Source organism: Arachis hypogaea, chromosome 17 (genome assembly GCF_003086295.3).
Source record: "Arachis hypogaea cultivar Tifrunner chromosome 17, arahy.Tifrunner.gnm2.J5K5, whole genome shotgun sequence".
Taxonomy (NCBI): domain Eukaryota; kingdom Viridiplantae; phylum Streptophyta; class Magnoliopsida; order Fabales; family Fabaceae; genus Arachis; species Arachis hypogaea.
The window spans coordinates 125,264,243-125,285,783 of record NC_092052.1 but is presented as its reverse complement, the minus strand read 5'-3'; the positions used below and the strand labels follow the sequence as shown (position 1 = coordinate 125,285,783).

The window sequence follows — 21,541 nt, the reverse complement described above, 5'->3', positions numbered from 1 at the left end:
TTATGGCAGCAGTTTTTTAACCGCTGTTAATCCTATACATAACCACTTTTATTTTACGGATGTGATGTAGTGATTAATTAATATTAAGAATATTTTTATAATAAATAAATTCTATCTATATTGAATTATATATAGTATTTTAAGACTTTTTTCTTCAATTACTTTCTGATTTTTTCTTTTTTACCTTTTTTCTCAAACATGATAAGATAACAACATGATTTAGTGGACATAATTATTCTAAAGTCTCTTGCCATAACGATGATACATACTTTATCTAGGTTTGTGGAATTCATACTTTATTTAACTTTTGTAAAATGCAAAGTGAATGTATTACACGTCAAAAAAAAAAAGGGTAAGTGTATGAGTATGACATCAAAATTAAGAAGAAAAAAAAAACTGTCTGAATTTCCATTGAATGGAATAAATAAATTAAGGAAAAATAAATGTCAAGAATAATGGCGTAGGACAATGAAAAAGACGATAGAGCTGCCATTTTAAATCACACTCAACTTGAAAAACAAAATAATAATAATAATTATAACAGGAGTGATAATGTGGTTATGTATTATTTATCCAAAGCATATATGCATAGACGTCAATACATGATTCAGAAAGCATATTAAGACAGCAACATATTTAAATCCGACATAAGCAAATGATATAGCCGCCATTTGCAATTTGTTATTGACCATATTCAGGTCGCCAAATATTGTTGACCCAAATAAAAATGTGAGACTGATTGGTAAAATATTTTTGTAAATTCTCTTTAAAATTTGCGTATATTTTGATTTTAGTGGAGAAAAATACTAGAGAGTTTTTAAAATTTATTATTTTTTGTTATCAGTTAGTTATTAATATTTAAAAATATGATATAAAATATATGATGACAAAAAATAATAAATTTTAATAATTTTTTAATAAATCTCTTTAATTAGTGAATACAGTTAAAGTAAAATAGAGAGTACAACATTTTTTAGAAAATAATATGCTATTAGGTAAAAAATAAATTAATAAATATTGAATTTTAATATTTTTTAAATGTATATATAATTAATTTATTTAAAAAAAATTAACTGATTAGTAAAATATCTTTTTAAATGTCAATAATTTATATAAAACATAAAGAATGAAGATTAAAATTTTTTAATTAATAAAAATACAGTATTTCTTACTTAATAGTTATTAAAGAATATTTAAAGATAAGTATCCATATAGATAATATTATGATAAAAAGTATCTTTTAATAAATAATGAAAATTATTCCTTTTATAATAAAAAATATTAAATAAGAAAATATATTTACAATACACACTCTTTTATAAAATTTAGGTTTAGTTTGGTAAAAATTTTTGAAAAGGTATTTGTGAAAAGCTCAAACTATTCATTTTGTATTTGATAAATAAACAAGACCATGTACTTGTATTTGCAGTTTTTAAAAGATCGGAGTATTTTTGAAAGCATTTTTTTTGTGACTATTTTAAAAGTATTTAAAATAGAACTTTTTAAAGTTAGCTTGTGTTTTTCAAAATTTAAAAGTCTAATATAATCTCATATGTTAACTAATTTTCAAATTTAATACTTACATTTATGTCTGTTATAGTATTTTTAAATTTTAAAAACTATTTAAAATTATTGTTGCTTGTATTAATTGAAATATATTTTTAATTTAATTTAATAAATATAAATATTACCACTTTTATAAACTACTTTTGAAAAATAAAACATTTACCAAACAAAGCCTAGACACGCTCATCCCCTAATTTCCCTCTTAAAAAAAAATCCCAATTTATATATCATTATTGATAAAAAAGAATTTTGAGTGTTTGTGAAATATTAATATTTGAATAATTTTAACCATAAATTTTAATTATAAAAATATATAATATATTAATCAAAATTAATAGTTAAAATTATTAAAACAATAATAGTATTCTAAAAACATTTAAAAAATTTCAATTGACAAAGCTACTAAACATTTTTAAATGTATTAACATATTTATCGGCTAAATATTCTTAATTAACAACTGACACACGGAAACTTGAGCAAAATGAATATGATATGAATATTATTATTATATTATTATGTGGTAACAAATTTTACCTACCTACCTGATTTCAAGGCAAATCAAAATCCTGGGTTTTCAAAATTAATCAAATAATAAGTTGACCCCTCCTTAATTCAAAAACACAGCAATTAGAATTAGATTAAGATTGAAGTGAAGGTTGGAATTAGGTCCAACGTTAGTGTTCTTAATCTACAACCACAATTACAAGGGGAGAGGGCTCCACTGGTCAAATTAGAGAAAGCACAACATCAGCATCAAACGTTGTTCCCAAATTCATGTTTGTGTCTTGCTGCAAAAGCCACACAAAGAGGGTAGTAATCATGGTTTTAACTGATTGAACCAAGAACCAAATCAAACCAAACCAAACAACCAAAAACCAACGACTGTTAGAGTCTCAACGCTCTCCTTTGTTTTCAATCATATATGAATGTGAATTGTGATGTGAGACACTCAATTCAACTACTAATGAACTGAACTCGCTCAACTATATTGTTGTTGTACTGCGAGAACAAAGAAGGAGGAAGGAAATGATGACGTGTCCGGTGGAGGGAGGTGGCTCCGGTGGGAGGACGGTGGTGGTTGGGATGAAATTGGATTCTCCGAGCAAGGAGCTTCTTACGTGGGCATTGGTCAAAGTTTCTCAGTCTGGTGATACTGTTGTTGCTCTGCATGTTCTTGATCAACATGGTAAGCTATCAACAAAAAGAAGAGATTTTTTTTTTTTTTTTTAATTCTGTGGGGAATTTTTTATTTTGAGTTGTGAAATCTGAAATGGGGTGGTTTTGGTTGTAGAAATTGTGAATAAAGATGGGAAATCGTCGTTGCTTTCGCTTGTGAAGGCCTTTGATCCTGTTCTAGCTGTTTATGAAGGTTTCTGCAATTTGAAACAGGTATGTTTTCTCTGTTTCTTCAATTTCTTTGTTAAAAAAGAATGCAACGACATGCAAAATTTGAAACTTTGCAAAGACTAGTTCTAAATTCTACCCCCTTTTTGTGCTCTTGAATTTTGATTCCTTACTGGAAATAAACAAAGAGTTTAAATTTTCAATTTTCGTAATTTGAATTATTTTTTTTAGACCTGAATTGTGAGGAAATTTTGAGATTCTTTTGGTGGGGATGGTTCAGGTGGATCTCAAGCTCAAAATTTGCCGTGGTTCATCAGTGAAGAAGATTTTGGTCAGGGAAGCCATTGCTTATTCTGCAACGCAACTTGTGCTGGGAACATGCCATGGCCACCACAAAATCCGGTCATCCACCTCTGTGGCTAAGTACTGTGCCAAGAAGTTGTCTAAGGACTGTTGTGTTCTTGCTGTTAACAATGGGAAAGTTGTCTTCAAGAGTGATGGCTTGCCGGATACGGCTGCCCCCGACTCACAAGGTTTCACAATTTTTTCTGGTTTTGAGTTTTGATTGAGGTGAATTTCATGGAATTTGTGTTGAATTCTCACCCATGGAAGTTTTTTCAGGTCACAGAAATGGTTTGCTTGGTTCAATTCACTGGAAAATCAGTAAGAGTACAAAAGTGCTAAGTGATGAGAGTGCAGAGAGTGATGCTGGTAAGAGTACTGGCCAATTTTCGGATCACAGTTTGGCGAAGATTTTAATGGATACTACTGAGTTTGATAGAAAAGATAGCTGCTCGGTTTGTGATCCAACCCTGGCATTGCCGCCTCCAGATTCTTGCCACCAATCTGCAGAAGAAGAATCTTGCAGTGATCGTGGTTGTGATAATTCCTTGGCTATAGTGCCTGTTCCGGCCATGGATGTCGCACCACCTGAATTGAAACCAGGCTGGCCACTACTTCACCAGAGAATCTTATCAGAAACTCAGTTTCCTGATAGACTATCGGCACGCCAGATCTCTGTGGTCCAGTGGGCAATGAGGTTGCCTAGTAGGAATCTTTCATATGCTTCGGATCAAGATCGCAAGCCTCAAGACGAATCTGTGCCTTTGGATAGTGAAACTGGTGCTGTTGTTCCAGTAGATTATGGAATAGTGCCTGCTTCTTTGCCTGAACCGAACTCGAAAAGTATTCCTCTTGAATTGGCCAGCCTTCATGAGAAATACTCGTCAAGATGCAGATTGTTTGAGTACCAAGAACTTGTATCAGCAACATCAAATTTCTTGCCTGGTTGGTTATCTACATATTTCAACTGATCTTGGTTTATCTAAAACTGCTTTTGTATTTAACATGGTTATCAATATATAATTTTCAGAGAACTTGATTGGGAAAGGAGGAAGTAGTGAGGTTTATAGAGGGTGCCTTCCTGATGGACAGGAGCTTGCTGTGAAGATCCTAAAGCCTTCTGATGAAGTTTTAAAGGAGTTTCTTCTTGAAATAGAAATTATCACTACCTTGAATCATAAAAACATTATATCTCTTCTTGGATTCTGCTTTGAGAATGGGAATCTTCTTCTTGTCTATGATTTATTATCAAGAGGAAGCCTTGAAGAAAACCTTCATGGTACACACAAACATGTGTCCTAAAACTTTCACTTTTTCAAGTGTCCTGTTTAACTTTCTATTTACTTGGTTCTTTTCCATGCCAATATAGGAAGTAAGAAAAATTCTCTTGTGTTTGGTTGGAATGAGAGATATAAGGTTGCAATGGGTGTTGCCGAGGCTTTGGATTATCTGCACTGCAAAGATGATCAGCCCGTGATCCATCGCGATGTAAAATCATCAAATGTATTATTATCTGAGGATTTTGAACCCAAGGTATTTCATACATCTTTTGGTTGTTCATTTTCAAAGTTCGAACTATTTGTATTAATCAATCCTCATGTTGTTCTGGTTGCTTTTCTATTCAGCTCTCTGATTTTGGACTTGCTAAATGGGCATCAACTTCATCATCACAGATAACTTGCACAGATGTTGCTGGAACCTTTGGGTTTGTACTTTCGTGTCCATCATAATAAGTGCATTACTAATATCACTTGTATTCTTATCTCTATATAACAATGAATTTAGATATTCCTGAGTTATGAATTACACTTGTTTATGCAGCTACCTGGCTCCTGAATACTTCATGTATGGCAAAGTACATGATAAGATCGACGTCTATGCTTTCGGTGTCGTGCTCCTTGAGCTTCTTTCAGGGAGGAAGCCCATAAGTGGTGATTTTCCAAAAGGTCAAGAGAGTCTTATCATGTGGGTATGTGTCTCTGAACCATATGTAGAATCTTGCATTATCCTAATTTATGTATTATGGAAAATGATAATGAAAAAAAAAAAAAAAAAAACTATTTTTGCAGGCAAGTCCACTTCTAGATAGTGGAAAAGTGTTGCAACTGTTAGATCCCACTTTGGGCGATAACTATGATCATGAGGAGATGGAAAGAATGGTCTTAGCAGCCACACTTTGTTTAAGGCGTGCTCCGAGAGCTAGGCCTAAAATGAGCCTTGTAAGTGGTCCACAATTTACTTTGTAGCAAGTGGGAAAATGTTTGTTGAACGAGAAAGTATAAAAAACCAACTTTAGTTAGTAAGCATTAGCTAACTTTAGTGTTTAGGGTTATAATTTAGGATTTAAGGATAAAGAGGTATGATTTAGGGTCTAGAATTTAAGATAAACAAAATAATTTTAAAAAAGTTGACTGATATTGGTTGAAAAAAATTAGTTACCTAGCATTACTCTTTTTGAAATCGTTGTGCTCTGTGTTGATATGACTTCTACTCCAATACTCAAACTTGTTTTTCACCATTGATGATGTTGGGGTTCCAATCATCCTCTCTTTTAAATATTCTTATGAAAGTGGAAGGGAAAAAAAGCACTTTGCTGCATATGGGATGTTTTTGGTTCCATGGACAATGACTTGACTTTTGTTTGTTTGGCTTATCCGAAATCATGTGCCTGAATTCTTATAGCATACACCTTATTGACTTTATCTTCTTGTTTGATTGCTTGTTGAATCAATTCTTGTTGAAGAACTCATTTGTTCTGCTTGGACCACAGATTTCTAAGCTCCTTCATGGTGATGCTGATGTAATCAAGTGGGCAAGGTCGGAAATTAATGCGAGGAAAGCACCAGAAATGCTTGAAGATGAAGCGTGTCCACCGAGCAACCTGCAGTCACATCTTAACCTTGCACTCCTTGATGTGGAAGATGACTTGCTCTCCATGTGTAGTGTCGAGCAGCACGTCTCTTTGGAGGACTACTTGAGAGGCCGGTGGAGCCGCTCCTCGAGCTTTGACTGAGAAAAGCAAGCTACTAGCAAAACTGCTAGTAGAAGAAGTTGCAGCTATATTCTTTTGTCTTAGTCAATTGTAGATAAACTTTTTCTTGTGATGGATATTCTATCCGTGAGTTCATCCTCTTTGGGATTTTTCATCAAACAGGTTTAGGACGAGAGGTTGTTTTGTATGTGTGTGCCCTCCTCCTAGACTTTAGAATTTGTTGGGTGAGGCTCCTATTTTTTATTTCTAAATGGGGTAAAGCTTTAGTGCTAGGTCTCAATTGGATCGAGTTTTGTATTGGATGATCTGAACAAGTTGTACATTGGAGCATAAGCGACATTGCCGTGTCTCTTAATAAATCAATATGATGAATGGTACAAGGAAAAAGGAGAATGTAACTCAAACATATTTTGAAAATTTGATAGTTGATGCAGCCATGCAGGAAGTAATATTTTGTGGATATATTGCTTGACCTACTGCAACCAATTTGAGTGGTTTGAGTGGTTAACTCACTCGTTACTAATTTGAATTTCGCCTTATATGTATAGTAGCTAATAATCTACTAAATAGTTTTTGGTTTGTCGAGTTGCAAGATTAGGTCAAAAAAAAAAAAATACACCATTTGATTCAAATCAAATGGGATCATGGCCATCAAATAGGGTTATACTATCGTGCTGAAAGGGAAATTTTTCTGCTGGTGTTTAGGTTGTTGCTAAAGTCCCAGACAATTTTTGCGCTGCTGGTATTTAGGTTGTTGCTAAAGTCTCAAACAATTCTTGCGTGATAGCAGAGTGTGATGTATGAAGATTAAGTACAATTAATGCGTTAATGATGGTGATTATGGTATTGGACTTTCTTTTAGAATCCAAAAAATATTTAGACTCACAATAAGGTTTGGTTTTTTGGTTGTATTATTGAACAAAGATGAAGTGAGTAAATATATGATGGATTGAATTGGCTATGAAGTTATAAATGGGTTTTTTTGTAAATATATTTTTGGAAGTTTTCTCTTGAGTTGTTAACTTTTGGTTAGTTTGACATAATATGCAATTTATTTTTCTTTTTATTGAGGGTGATACTAATTGTTAATTTCGTTATTGAAATTGTCATGACAAAAAAAAAAATTGAAATTGTAAAAAAGAATTTATTATTACTAAGTGTATGTTTAGATTGAAGTTTGTAAACGAAAAAAATTGATGTTGATTAAAAGTGAGCTAGAATTAGCATGGTTTATGTTTGGCAAGTTTTTAAATCAAAATAGATTGTAGTAAATTAAATGTTGTTTGAATTATATTACTCAAAATCAATTTTAGATAAAAAATTATTAAAAAGACATGAATTTAAATAGTTATTTGATATTATCTTATCTTTATATTTTAGGTATTTAAATTAATTTTATTAGTCAAGTTAATAATAAAAATTAATGCCAATGAATTATAGCTCAAATGGCATAGTCTCCTCATACTCAATTAAGAGGTTGCGGGTTTGAGTCTTCTATCTTTGGTAAAAAAAAAATTAATATTTACTTATTGAATTAAAATTAGCATAAGAAATTGACAAAATATATTTTATATAAAAAACATAAATAATATATGAAAATATACTTCATTAAATTAGATTACTCATGATTTATTTAGTATTATTTTGGGTTATAAATTTTTTATTGGTATAATTCTATTGATAGTTATAATTAATTTTTTATTTATTTTATTCTTTTTTAGTAGGGTGAATAATTTATATTATAAAAAAATTACAATAATAAATATAATATATAACTATTATAATTACAAGTTTTAACTGAGTTAAACAAATAAAAAAAATTTACATATCAAAAATAAAGTACAACAAAAAAAATAGAAGACAAGAATTTGTATAAGAAAAAAATAAAAATTTCATAAAAAATAATTATATACATAAAAAATGTGAGTACTAAAGAAACTACAAAAAAATAAAATAAAAAACTAAGTAAATAAAAACTAACTATAACATAGAATAAAGTAACATTTATAAGCCAAAATAGTACTAAATAAATTATGAGTAGTCTAATTTCATAAAGTATATTTTCATATATTATTAGTATATTATTTATGTTTTTGATATAAAATATATTTTGTCAATTTTTTATGCTAAATTTAATTCAATAAGTAAATATTAATTTTTATTATAAACTTGATTAATAAAATTTATTTAAATACCTAAAATAAAAAGATAACATAATATCAAATAACTATTTAAGTTCATGTCTTTTTTAATAATTTTTTATTTAAAAGTGATTTTGAGTAATATAATCTAAACAACTTTTTAATTTACTACAATCCATATAAAAACTTGATAAACATAAATCATGCTACTCTCAGCTCACTTCTAATCAAAATTAATTTTATGCAAGTTCTCATCTATAACAATTTTTTTTTTTACAATTTTAGTTTTTTTTTGTCATGATAATTTCAATAACTAAATTAACAATTATCATCTCTCTCAATAAAAAAATGCATATTATGTCAAACTGACAAAAAATTATCAACTCAATACAGTCCATCATATATTTTAATTAGAGTTAATAGTCAAAATCGTCCCTGAAAGATACCCCGATCTCCATTTTAGTCCTCGAAAGATAAAATTAATCAAAGTCGTCCCCGAAAGTTATTCACGTTGGTCGATTTTGTCCTTCCGTCCTCTCAGGTAGTGACGTGGCTAACGTTTGCTGAGGTGGAACGTTAAGTGCCAGCGTGGTGAGGTGCAAAACGACGTAGTTTCATACCCTCAGCTCCAAATCAGTGGAACGACGTCGTTTATGAGCCACATGTGGATATTCAAACGTTCTGCCCTTCTCTTCTCTCGTAACAAACCTCTTCCACTTTCGCTCCAAAACCCCTCGTCTTCTCTCTACCCTGGTACTCTGTCCAAAGATCCTTTGATCAGAACTTGGTGGCGTTATCGAGTATTTGTGTGTGCGAGGCTTGTAGAAGAGTAGGCCCTGCTACGTTGGAGGAGGTCGCGGAGGAGTTTCGTAGTTGGAGGAAGGAACAGTAACTGCCATAGGTAAGGCTTAATTTTTTTCACAGTTTCTGTTGATTTTGCAATGTTGGTGTCCGTTGGTTTAGGGTGACTTAGTTCTAAGAACCATCTAGTGAGGCTAGGGTTTGGATTAGCCTGAAGATATTCTGTATGCGTTTGTTAGGGGTTTCCTGGTCCTTATGTGGTGGGTTTTTCTGGGGAGTTGAGGGTTTGTGATGGTTATGATTATGTAGTTTGCTGTGTGTTTACATGCAGTTGTAAGAGAGGAGTTGTTTTAGATGTTGATGTTGACTACATTTATTTGCACTTGTAGATGGAGGGTCCTCCGATGACTTTTGTATTTCACCATGGTGGGAAGTTTAAAAAGGATGAGGGTGGATATCTATACTATGAGCCGGATCACACAGAGGTGTTAATGGGAGTTGAAGCTAACACACTTGACGTGTTCTTTGTGAGGGGGTACTATGTCGAACTGGGATATGCTGAGGCTAGGGAGTGCTGGTGGAAATCTCCAGGAGTTTCCCTTGAATATGAGCTGAGGAGGCTGGCGACAAATGATGATTTGGTTGCAATGGTGAAGGATTGTAGGAGAAACTTCAACTTGATCAACCTGTATTTCGAGCATGGTGTTTCAGAGCCATGTGTGGTTGATGAGCAGGAAGAAGATGTGCCTAAAATTAACCCAACCCAGACCAAGAGACATCAGTCTCAACCCACCAAGTTACCATCCCACCAAAAAGCATGCTCTGAGTCCACAAAGGCATCAGCTGAAGGAAGCAGATTATCTCAGCCTTCAAAGTTGCCTTCTCAGTCCAAGAAATTTTCTACCCAATCCACAAAGGAACCAAGTCAGCCCAGTAAACTGCCTACCCAGCCCACTAAGCAACCAATGCAGCCCACTAAGGAGCCCACTAGACCATCATTGAAGCCCACGGGTCCATCAGCTAAGCCTACTAGACCAACCACTAAGCCCAGCAGACCATCATCTCAGCCCACCAAGAAGTCACATGAACCTGTGCAAACTTCATCACAGCAGAGAAAGGCCTATAGTCAGCCTACCAAACCTACCCCTGCTACAGCTCAGCCTAAAGGTAAGGCCAAGGTCACTACCACCACAAGGGCAGACAGGCATGTGAAGATAGTAGAGGTTGAGGAAGACAGTGACTCTCATGACTCCTATAAGAGTGCTGAAGACAGCCTTTACAAACCTCCAAGGGTACTAGGAGATGATGAATCTAGCAGTGACAGTGATGATGGTGTCAACTCTACAAGGCTGAACAAAAAAAGGGAGGTTAAGGAGAAGCACAAGCCTGCTAAGACCAGATTAGCAGAGAAAGAAATAGAGATTGACGATTCAAGCTATGAAGCTTCTGAGAGTGAGGATGAAAGTGATTCAGGTATTTGGTTAAATCATTTGGTTTGTAGATGTTGATTTAATTTTGGTCACATGACTGATTACTTAATTTGTGGTTTCTATTTGGCAGACCTAGAGGATAATCCCCTTGAGGACAATGATTCGGATCTCAACTCATGGCACTCGGAGGACTCAGGCCAGGAACTAGACTCTGATGAGGAATCACCAACCGTCTATCCCCAGTATAATGACAAGGCAAAGTTCGGGGACCTCAAATTTGAGGTTAGTATGATATTCAAATCAAAGGAACATTTTATGCATGCAACTAGGGACTATACAATCCAGTTAGGTAGAAACATATTGTTTACAAAGAATGACAATGTTCGGGTTAGGGCTGTGTGTAAGGCTGAGGGTTGTCCTTGGGTAGTATACTGTGCACGTAGTAAGCAAGACGGGTCGTGGCAGATTAAAACCCTGGTTGACAACCATATCTGTCCTAGAAGGCGAAAAAACAGGGCAGCCACCCAACGGTGGACACTAAGCAAACTTGTTCCAAAACTTAGGAAGCATCCTACAATGAGACATCGTGAAGTGTATGAGTGGTTTGTGAGGAAGTGTAACGTAAACCTGAACAGCACCTGCATCACTAGAGCATTGAAAGCTGCTAGAAAAGTGGTAGAGGGTGATGAAGTTGCTCAGTATGGACTAATCTGGGACTATGCGAATGAGTTGCTTACAAGTAACCCTGGGTCTACAGTTCACGTTGGTGTAATCCCAATGCCAGAGGGTCCTCCTCAGTTTGAGAGGTTTTATGTGTGTCTTGATGCCTGTAAAAAAGGATTTAAGGCTGGGTGTAGACCGATGATAGGATTGGATGGGGCTTTTCTTAAGACCCTGCACGGTGGACAAATATTGACGGCGTGTGCTCAGGATGCCAATAACCACATATTTGTTGTTGCCTATGCAATTGTGGATGTGGAAAACAAGGACAACTGGAAATGGTTTCTGGAGCTGCTGCAATCAGACCTTGGCAACTTCAATGGTAACAACTTGTGCCTCATTTCAGACATGCAGAAAGTGAGGACTAAATTGATTTAATTAGTTATACTTCTAGGACTAAATTGATTTAATGATCATAATTGAGGGATTCATTTGACTAACAATCTTTTTGGGTTTCTTTGTATCTGGCAGGGACTCATTCCAGCAGTGAAGGAAGTCATGCCCATGGCCCAGCACAGGTTCTGTGTCTGGCATCTGTGGCGGAATTTTTCAAAACAATGGGGTAGCACGGAGTTGAAAGACCTGGTTTGGGAGTGTGCTCGATCAAGGACACGTAATGAGTTCGAGAGGAACATGAAGAGAGTAAAGGTCATCAACGAACAGGCTTGGCAGTATCTTGAAAAGTGGCCGAAGGAGGCTTGGACTAAGACTTACTTCAGTGAGGATCCTAAGAATGACAATATTTGCAACAATGCTTGCGAATCATTCAATGCTAAGATAAAGCATGAGAGGACCAAGCCGATTTTAACTTTGGCTGAAGAGGTGAGGAGAATAATCATGAAGAGCATGGTAGATAACAAACTGAAGCTGAGCACTTATCAAGGAATTTTACCCTCGGTTCAGCAAAGCAGACTAGAAGCCATGACAAAGTTATCTAGTCACTGGACTCCCCAATGGTGCGGGGATGAAAAGGAGGAGTTGTTTGAAGTACATGGCTGGCCCACAAACATGGTGGTCGACTTGGGAAAGCACACTTGCACCTGTCGATTCTGGCAACTCACAGGTAATTCATTCGGACCCTATAACTCCTTCACTTAGCCTGAATTAGTCAGAGTTGCTTTTGATTTTGTCATTACCTTTGTCTATCTACACTTGGCACAGGGATGCCATGTATGCATGTAATTTCAGCAATTCAAGACAAAAATGGTAAGAGAACTGAGGAGTATTGCCATGAGTTGTTGACAATGGAGGCGTATAAAAGGACATACTGTTTCAATATTAACCCGGTTAAAGGACAAGATATGTGGGAGAAAACATCTTCACCTGCCCCTGCCCCACCTCCAATCAAGCCTAAACCTGGGAGGCCTACCAAGAAGAGGAGAAAGGACAAAGGAGAGCAGCCAGCTGGGTCAAGCACCAAGATGAAGAGGAAGTACAACCCAATTAGGTGCATGTTTTGTGGTGAAGTTGGACACAACAAGAGAAGTTGTGCAAAGAAGAAAAAGGAGGATGCTGAGGAACAAGCTAGGCAAATGTAACTTCAGCTTGCCCTTGCTAAAGGGCCTGCTCCCCCTACAGATGACCCAAACACCAACAATGAAGTTCAATCACATTCTCTCCCTCCTCCCCCAGTCCAGCCAGAACCTGCTGTGGAAGTCAACCAACCTGGAGGAACCCAACCAGTGCAAGATACCCAACTGCCTGTTCAAGACATTCAGGTTATTTATTTGCTGCTTTTTATTCTGCCCAATTGCATTCGTTTTATTTACTTGAAATTAATTGGTCTTCAACTGGCCTATGCAAGGTGAAAAGAGAGGCAGGCCACCCAAACTGCATGTAATAAAAAAAAAAGGCAAGATCAAATGCCTCTACCCAGTCACCTGTGGCCATTTCTGCTGAGACATTGAAAGGAACAACTTCTGCCACTGCAAAGAAGATGCAAACCTTCATGACATTCGTGCCTACTCCAGGGTTCAAGCGTCCAAGAAAGAAAGATTAATATGTTTAACTAGGAAATATATTTTGTATGTAGTTGAAAAGTTTGCTTTTTGGGAACATGGCTCTGTAAACTGCCTCTGTGTTCAGGATCATTTAAGTTAGGCCTAGTATGTTTTTTTGTTTACATGAACAATGTTGTCTGGATCCTTGATCACCTTTGTGGTGTGTCTACTAAGACAATATGATATCAGTATAATTATGATGTTTGTTATGGATTACAATTACTTTGTCTACTATCATGTATGCTTCTATTTGGTGAAAAGATACTTATAATAGTTCAAACATCACCATCATGTATTCTCAGTGAAACCCATCAAGCTTAAACAACAAGTTTATGTTAAATTAAAGACAATTAAACTATACTTTCATTCATAATTAACATCATCATTACATATCAACTAATTCAATTTCTCTGATCTAACAACACCTCTAACACACAAGAACATAACACTCCATTTGTGGTTTTACTTGGAGATTAATGTGAACAACAGTGATACACACAATACAATAGCCACTACCACTGCAACTGACAGGAACATTATCAGCATCTTCATTACTCTAACCTCACCCTCCAAGCTACCCAATCTCCATGACACATTCAGTCTCCATTCATCATAGTCCCCACCAACCTCTGCATCAGTTTCCGCCCCTGCTACATACCCATCTTCCTCAACCCACCTAAAGAAGTTGCAGTGACTTCCCTTCTGAATTTTTCCAAAAAAAATAAAATCAATTTCAACAACCCAGCAGAATAGACAAAGGAATATTGAAAACAAGCTTAATATATCATAACCTAACTCACCGGGTATCTGGCACAAGTGTGGAACAACCTATCCGGATTCTCTCTTGTGCCGGATTTCTTGATTGTCGTCTTCAACCCACAAAAGCAAGTCTGGTCCTTCATCTTCCTCCTCCGTCGCATGGCAGAGTTCGACTCATGGCTACCGATAGACTGCGACGGCAGGTCACCACTCCGGCTTCCACTCATCATAGCAGCGACTCCTCAAACATACATCGCCACCTGAGAATCGCGCACATATATGCTTCAGATTGGGGGTTAGGGTTGTAACATTAGGACTAATTTGACCTAAATAATCAAACATATCTTATCAGCATTAACGGTTGCCATGCTGGACCTCTCCACGCTGGCACTTAACGTTCCACCTCAACAAACGTTAGCCACGTCACTACCTGAGAGGACGGAAGGACAAACTCGACCAACATGAATAACTTTCGGGGACGACTTTGATTAATTTTATCTTTCAAGGACTAAAATGGAGATTGGGGTATCTTTCAGGGACGATTTTGACTATTAACTCATTTTAATTACTTCCTCTTTGTTCAATAATATAACCAAAAAAATCAAACCATAGTCAGCCCAATTATTTTACCAAATTGTTGCTGAACCATCACAAAAGGCCCAAGATCATAATCATCTTCGACTAATTAATTACCTTATACAACATCCTCCGGGCACGCTGCAGAATTGTCCAAAACTCTTCATCAACAAAGTAAACACGTGTTGCTTTTTCTTCTATGACATATACTTTCAGCACTAACCAAAAAATTTTCCTTTCAGCACCATAGTATTGGCCCATCAAATATGGCGGGATACTAATGAATAGAGTAAAAATTAGGATTTGAAGACCTTGAACATGTAATAATTTATTGGCCATAGACAAATTTTTAGCCTTTAGTGTTTATTTAGGTGTCATTAAATTGATAAAAAAATATATTTTTTTTTTAATTTTTAAGCATATTTGATAAATTTTTAATAATAAAAATACTAACAAAAAGTATTTTTTTGAAAAGTTACAATTTATATTTTTTAAGATCTTTTTTTAAAAAAATATATTTTTACATAATAAATAAATATTTTTATATTATTATATCTAAACATAATTGATAAATAAAATTATATGAAACGGAACCCAAAATAAGTTGGAAAATCAAAGAGAGTGACTCCTCTACCTCAATTTGATTTACTGACGTACCAGTTAAGGGAATCACTCTATCTCACCTGTTTACACCTAAGTTTCTCAAAGAAACTCAAAGAAATTTTTATTCATAAAAAATTAATTCAAAAAGAATAATAAGGAGTTTTTAAATAGGCTCCTAGCTGATCAACCTAAAAATGAGCTAAATCTTTTTAAATATCTAATTTAAATTTAAATCTCTAAAGATAATTTAATTTAAATCATATTTGATCTTTATTGAATTAGATCAGATTTGATTTAAATTTAAAATTTCTAAAAATAGTACTAAACAAATCAGAACTAAATCAAATCTTCTAACAAATCCTAACAACAAAACAAACTAAATATACTAATATAGACTGAAAAAATTCTCCTGAACACATATCATTCCTCTGTAAAAAGATTCGTCCTCGAATCTTGTTTAATCACTTTTGAAAAATAGTTCATCAAATGAGTCTATTGTGCATGCCTTTTGTTCAAGATCACCTGAACTATCAAATACAAAACAAACTGCACTTTGCCAGTTTGTCGTATGTTGAATACAGACATGTTCTATGTAGCTGCTCACTATAGAATGAAATTGGTTGTCATTCATTCCTTTCATCCACATTAATTCTTTCAAAATTCACCAATAAATCTGCAAAACCTTTAAAATCTGGCATGTAAACTCTAGACAATTCATGGTTAGATATATGAGAAATTGAAAACTCTTTAAATATCATAGACACCAATGCACTCTTGTTTAAACTATATAACTTTCAAGATTTCTCTCAATTTTTTTTCTCTCAATGACTCCTCTCTCTCACAATTCCTTGTCTTTTTCTCAAAACTTTCTCTTTTACTCAAACATTGATTCTTTTCATTGAAATACATACTCTTTTTCTTAGTCTCTTCTTCTCTCAAATTCTTTTCTTTTCTCTTTTATTTTTCAAATTGTTCATATCCTAAGGACCCCTTTGAGAACTGTTGCACCTTTGGTTCCTCCAAATACTCGTCTCTATCTACAGCATACTCAACAAATTCTTCCATCACTGGCCGTGAAGTAGAATTAAAGATAGGATCAAAAGAAGTTTGTTAATGTCAACTTATAATATTCTTCTTGAAATCTGTAACAGTAAATTTTGTCATATCCTCAAACTTTGCTCTTTTAAAATCTTGTGTAGAATTGAAGTCTGAAGAGCGCTAAGTTACTATAAATTATTGTTGCGCCTCCACTTCAATTGCCAAATGGACTAAATCCTCCATTGTTGTATAGTGAGAAAGTTCAATCGTATCTGTAATTTTCTTTTTTAATCCAATAAAAAATGTTTCATAAGAACTTTAGGACCATTGTTAACGTTAGCTTTGCACATTAAATACAGCAACTCCTTGTAGTATTCCTTTATTGATCTTGAAATTTGTTTGACAAAACTTTTTAAGAAACTTGTTGTGGCATAATGATAGTACACACTAATTTCTCACGATGTATGATGATGACACTCAGATTAGGTCACTCGTGTTTATATTTATAATTGGCTTTTATCCTTAATTGAACTCAATATTGTTGCCTTTTATCACTCTTGAAAACTCTTTTATTGTTACACTTTAGAAATCAAATAAAAATAAAAATAAAGTAGAGAAAATTCAACGCAACGATAAAAAAAAATAACTGAAATAAAAGACAAAAACCACAAGACACAAAGTACAAAGAGATAAAAAAAAAATAATAATAATTATTATTATAAAAAGCACTGTTAGTAGAACCGGACCGGACCGGCCAGTTCGACCAGAAAATCGGTGAACCGGACTCTATACCGATCCGGTCTGATAATTGGACCGCACAAGATTAAGAACCGGTAGAAACCGGTCAAATTCAGTAGCAACCAGTCCAATTGAACCGGAACAATTTAAAATTTCCTTGCAACCGGTCCGATCGAACCGGAACAATTTAAAATTTCCTCAAAATTAAGCAGTTGGGGTTCGAACCCCATCCCTCTAATAAATAAAAGGTAACTTTGTCCACCAGGCTACCTTGTCCATTACTAAAATAAATACAAATTAAAATATATATTAATATCTTTCGGTAAATAATTTATTTTTATTTAATTTATTTTAATTTTAATTATAAGCTCACTCATTTTTAAATTAATTATATTTTTATTTAACAGTAATTATAAACTCACTTATTATTTTTTTCATAATTATATAATATCTATTAATATTATTTTTCAATAAATACTTGTAGTATATAATAGTATAATAGATATAAACTAATTAATAAATTATTAAAATTCGAAAATAATACTTATTTTAATATAAAAATAAAATAAAAATATTTATGATAGAGTAAAATTAACAAAATATTTATTGTTTCTGTTCCATATTGTTTAGAATAGCTATATATTTTTAAAATATTAGTAAAAATATGTATTTTAAATTTTTAATTCTAATTTTTTTACTATATTTTGTTTTTTATTTACATAGGACCGGATTAACCGGTTCAACCAGTGACCCACCGGTTGAACCAGTAACCCAGTGACCCAGTAGCCTGACCGGTTCGATCACCGGTTTGGTTCTGACAACTATGATAAAAAGAGAGCAGGTTATTACTTTAGGGATAAGTACGATTTTGGTCCCTCACGTTGAGGGTCAGAATCGAATCCGTCCCCGATGTATATTTTGATTTAAAATCGTCCTTAAAGTCGCATTTAAATTTAAAATCGTCCTTTAAGAAGTAAATTTTTTATAAATGACGATGATACCCTTCTGAAGTTTTTGTGTTTCGCGCGAAACACCTCACCGCTTCATATGCTTCCTAACCCTCAACTTAAACCCAACATTAATCATAACATCTCACCTCACCAATGTTGTTCCACCGTGCCCTAGGGAAGAATCAGAAACGCTAGAAGGTGCTCTTGGAGTGAAGATCGCAGCCGAGTCTGGTCTACTGAAAGGCAGGGTCATGCACATTCTGTCAGGTATGTGTAGCTGTTTATCGGTTTCTGAGAGTAGTAATAAAGATCATTGTGTGGTTTAGGTTTTAATTTTTTCTTCTATTTCTGTGATATGGCACTGTGTATAGGTTGTTGGAGAAGCCAATGGCGTACTTTAAACTGAAAGTCTACCATGGGGGGGGTTTTTACCTATCGGAATGGGCCGTTAGAGTATGTGGGGGGAGAAACCACAATGATAGAAGAAATTGATGGTGATCGGTGGTCCGTATTTGAAGCTTATGCGGAGTTAAAGCAGTTTGGATATGTGGAGGAGAATATCCCTTCGTTATGGTTCAAGGATCCAACACATGAAGACTTGGAGAAAAATTTGAAGCTGTTTAAGTCTGATGCAGATTCTATTGCTATGTGCAAAATAGCTGAGGTAAGGGATTATGTTGAGTTGTATGTAGTGCACAAGGTTGAGGAAGAGCAGGTGTTTCCTGCTTGTGGATACATTGATGTTGGGGGGGGGGGTCATAGGATGGATGATGTGGGACAACAGCTGGTTGTGTATGGAGGAGAAGATGCTGGTTCAAAAAAATCTGATGCAGCTGCTGATATCTCTGGGGCCGAGAATACAGAGGGTGGTGATGATGTTAATCTGGATGCTAATATGGGTAACTATAGTGATAGTGATAGCTTTGATTCAGAGTACGAACCATCTGAGGAAGAGAAAGAGACTGAAGATGATTTACACTTTACCAGCAGTGAAGATGAGCTTGATCCTGCTGTCAGTGGATTTGAAGATGTTAATGTGCTGAATGAAAAAAGTCGGGCAGTGAAAAATAAAAGGGTTGCAACTGAAAACTTTGAGGATGAAGATGGAGCAGGGAGTGATGAAGTAGAGGATGACCATGAGGTTGGAGGTTTAGGGTCAGATTCAGACCACCAGGGACAGAGTTATCCAGTTCACAAGCATCAAAAAGACATGAGCCAGTACAAGTGGGAAGTGGGCACAGTGTATGCTACAAGGGAAGAGTTCAAGGACATTGTGATTGCATATGCTGTGCAGAGGGCTCGGGCAATCACATTTAGAAAGTGTGATCTGCAGAGGGTAAGGGCAGTTTGCACTGGCAAGTGTCCGTTTTGGCTGTATGCTGCGAAGATGAAAGAAGAGGATAGTTGGCAGCTTCGTAGCATGAACTTGACTCACACGTGTACACAAACACACAGGGTGGGGATTTTGCACTCTAGATGGCTAGGGAAGGCATTCAAGAAGAAAGTGGAATCAAATCCGAAGGTGAAGATTAGGGAGTTAGTTTCAAAGGCTCAAAAAAAGTGGAACTTGACTGTCACCAAGTCAATGGCAACGAGGACAAAGCAGATTGCACTTGATGAAATCCAGGGAACCTTTCGAGAACAGTATAAGAGGATATATGATTATGCACATGAGCTGATGCGGGCAAATCCTGGGACATCTGTTCGCTTACAAGTGCAAAGGTACCCTGAAGTTGAAAACGAGGTTGCCTCATCACAAACCAGCTGCTGTATCTTTCAGAGGATATATATCTGCTTGGAAGCATGCAAGCAGAGCTTCAACCATTGTAGGAGCTTTATCGGTCTAGACGGCTGTTTTTTGAAGACACCACAGGGGGGACAACTGCTCACTGCCATTGGTTGGGATCCAAACGACCAAATGTTGCCCGTTGCTTATGCAGTTGTAGAGGCTGAGACCAAGGACTCATGGACTTGGTTCCTTAGTCATCTTGCAACTGACATTGGTGTTGAGAAGATGGGAAGAACTACTTTTATGTCTGACCAGCAGAAAGTAAGCAATCCTAAACCAAATTTAACTTATGTACATTGAAACTATGAATTACTTTATCTCAAGTATCAATGACTATTTGGTCCTCCATTTTCTGCTTGCAGGGTTTGTTGCCAGCATACGAAGCTGTTATACCAGGTGTGGAGAATCGATTCTGTGTGAGGCACCTATACAGCAATTTCAGAAAACGGTTTCCAGGGTTACATTTGAAGCAAATAATGTGGAGGTGTGCTAAGGCTACTCACTGGAGGGACTGGGAGAAGAACATGGCCGAACTAAAGGCTGTGAATCAGGAAGCCTATAGGTACCTAATTGCTATCCCCCCTAGGTATTGGTCTAGATCTAGGTTTACCTATAACTCTAAGGTAGATACACTGGTTAACAATATGTCTGAAAGCTTTAATGCTGCCATAGTTGATGCTAGAGAGAAACCTATACTAACAATGTTAGAGGAGATCCGGGTTAAACTGATGACTAGGTGGGCAGAGAATAGGGAGTTGGCTCAGAAGTATGCAGGGACAATCTTACCTAGGATTAGAATCAAATTGGAGAAGAGGTCTAGATCTGCTGGTGACTGGCGTCCATATTGGTCTGCTGCTCAGACATATGAGGTTATGAATGGGTTAGATAAGTTTACTGTTGACTTAGGATCCTGTGAGTGCTCTTGTAGAAGGTGGCAGTTGAGTGGAATACCTTGTGTCCATGCAATTGGGTGCATCAAATTCAAAGGGCTTTCGTTGGAACCTTATGTGGCTGACTGCTACAAGAGAGAAGCATACTTGAGGTGCTACGAGGCAGTAATTCACCCATTGAATGGCCCTGACCTATGGGAGATTACACCACATCCTGATGTAATGCCTCCCCCATACAGAAGACCTAGTCACAGGCAAGTCAAAAAAAGGAAGCCAGCTGCTGGAGATGAAGAAGAAAGCAGCCGCACTCACATGTCCAGGAAGGGGGAGAAACAGAGGTGCTCTATATGTGGTGTTGTTGGGCATAATAAAAGCAGATGCCCTAAACCTATTGAGAATGAGGTATATTCATCAAATTTTTTTACATTGCATGTCTGAGAATTTTTTACTCATGCCTTATGTTCTTCTGTATTGACTGCAAATGTTTCATAGGCCCAAAATTCCAAGAAACAAAGCAAGGGCAACCAATCCAGGGGAAGCAACAACTCTATCCCTCCAGCTGCTAAGGGAGGAAAGAAAAGTGCATCTACACAGCCCACTCCCAAGCTCACTGTGAAGAGAAAAATTGCTTCAGCAACACAGCCAACAAGCTCAGCCCAGTCCAACACTGTAGCACCACCAAAAAGGCCTAGAGGCAGGCCCAAGGGGACCTTGAAGCCCACACCTTCAGCCCACCCTGATCCACCAACTTCATCATCACAACCAACCTCCACTGTTCTTCCAGCATCTCATCCATCCTTTGCCACAGCATCAAGCCAACCCACTAGGCACTACTCTGTTAGCTGTACTGGAGGACCTCAT

The 21,541-nt window shown here is 35.8% G+C and overlaps 1 protein-coding gene across 1 annotated transcript; it reads left to right on the top strand.

Moving 5' to 3' along the window:
- The first annotated feature begins 2,009 nt into the window (after positions 1-2,009).
- LOC112764523 (protein kinase STUNTED) lies at positions 2,010-6,632 on the top strand. Its single transcript, XM_025810181.3, has 10 exons — positions 2,010-2,753; positions 2,859-2,956; positions 3,192-3,444; positions 3,533-4,198; positions 4,284-4,532; positions 4,623-4,786; positions 4,879-4,958; positions 5,075-5,222; positions 5,323-5,472; positions 6,024-6,632. The coding sequence occupies exons 1-10, from the start codon at positions 2,594-2,596 to the stop codon at positions 6,264-6,266; spliced, it is 2,211 nt and encodes a 736-aa protein (XP_025665966.1). The 5' UTR covers positions 2,010-2,593; the 3' UTR covers positions 6,267-6,632.
- Positions 6,633-21,541: the final 14,909 nt, after the last annotated feature.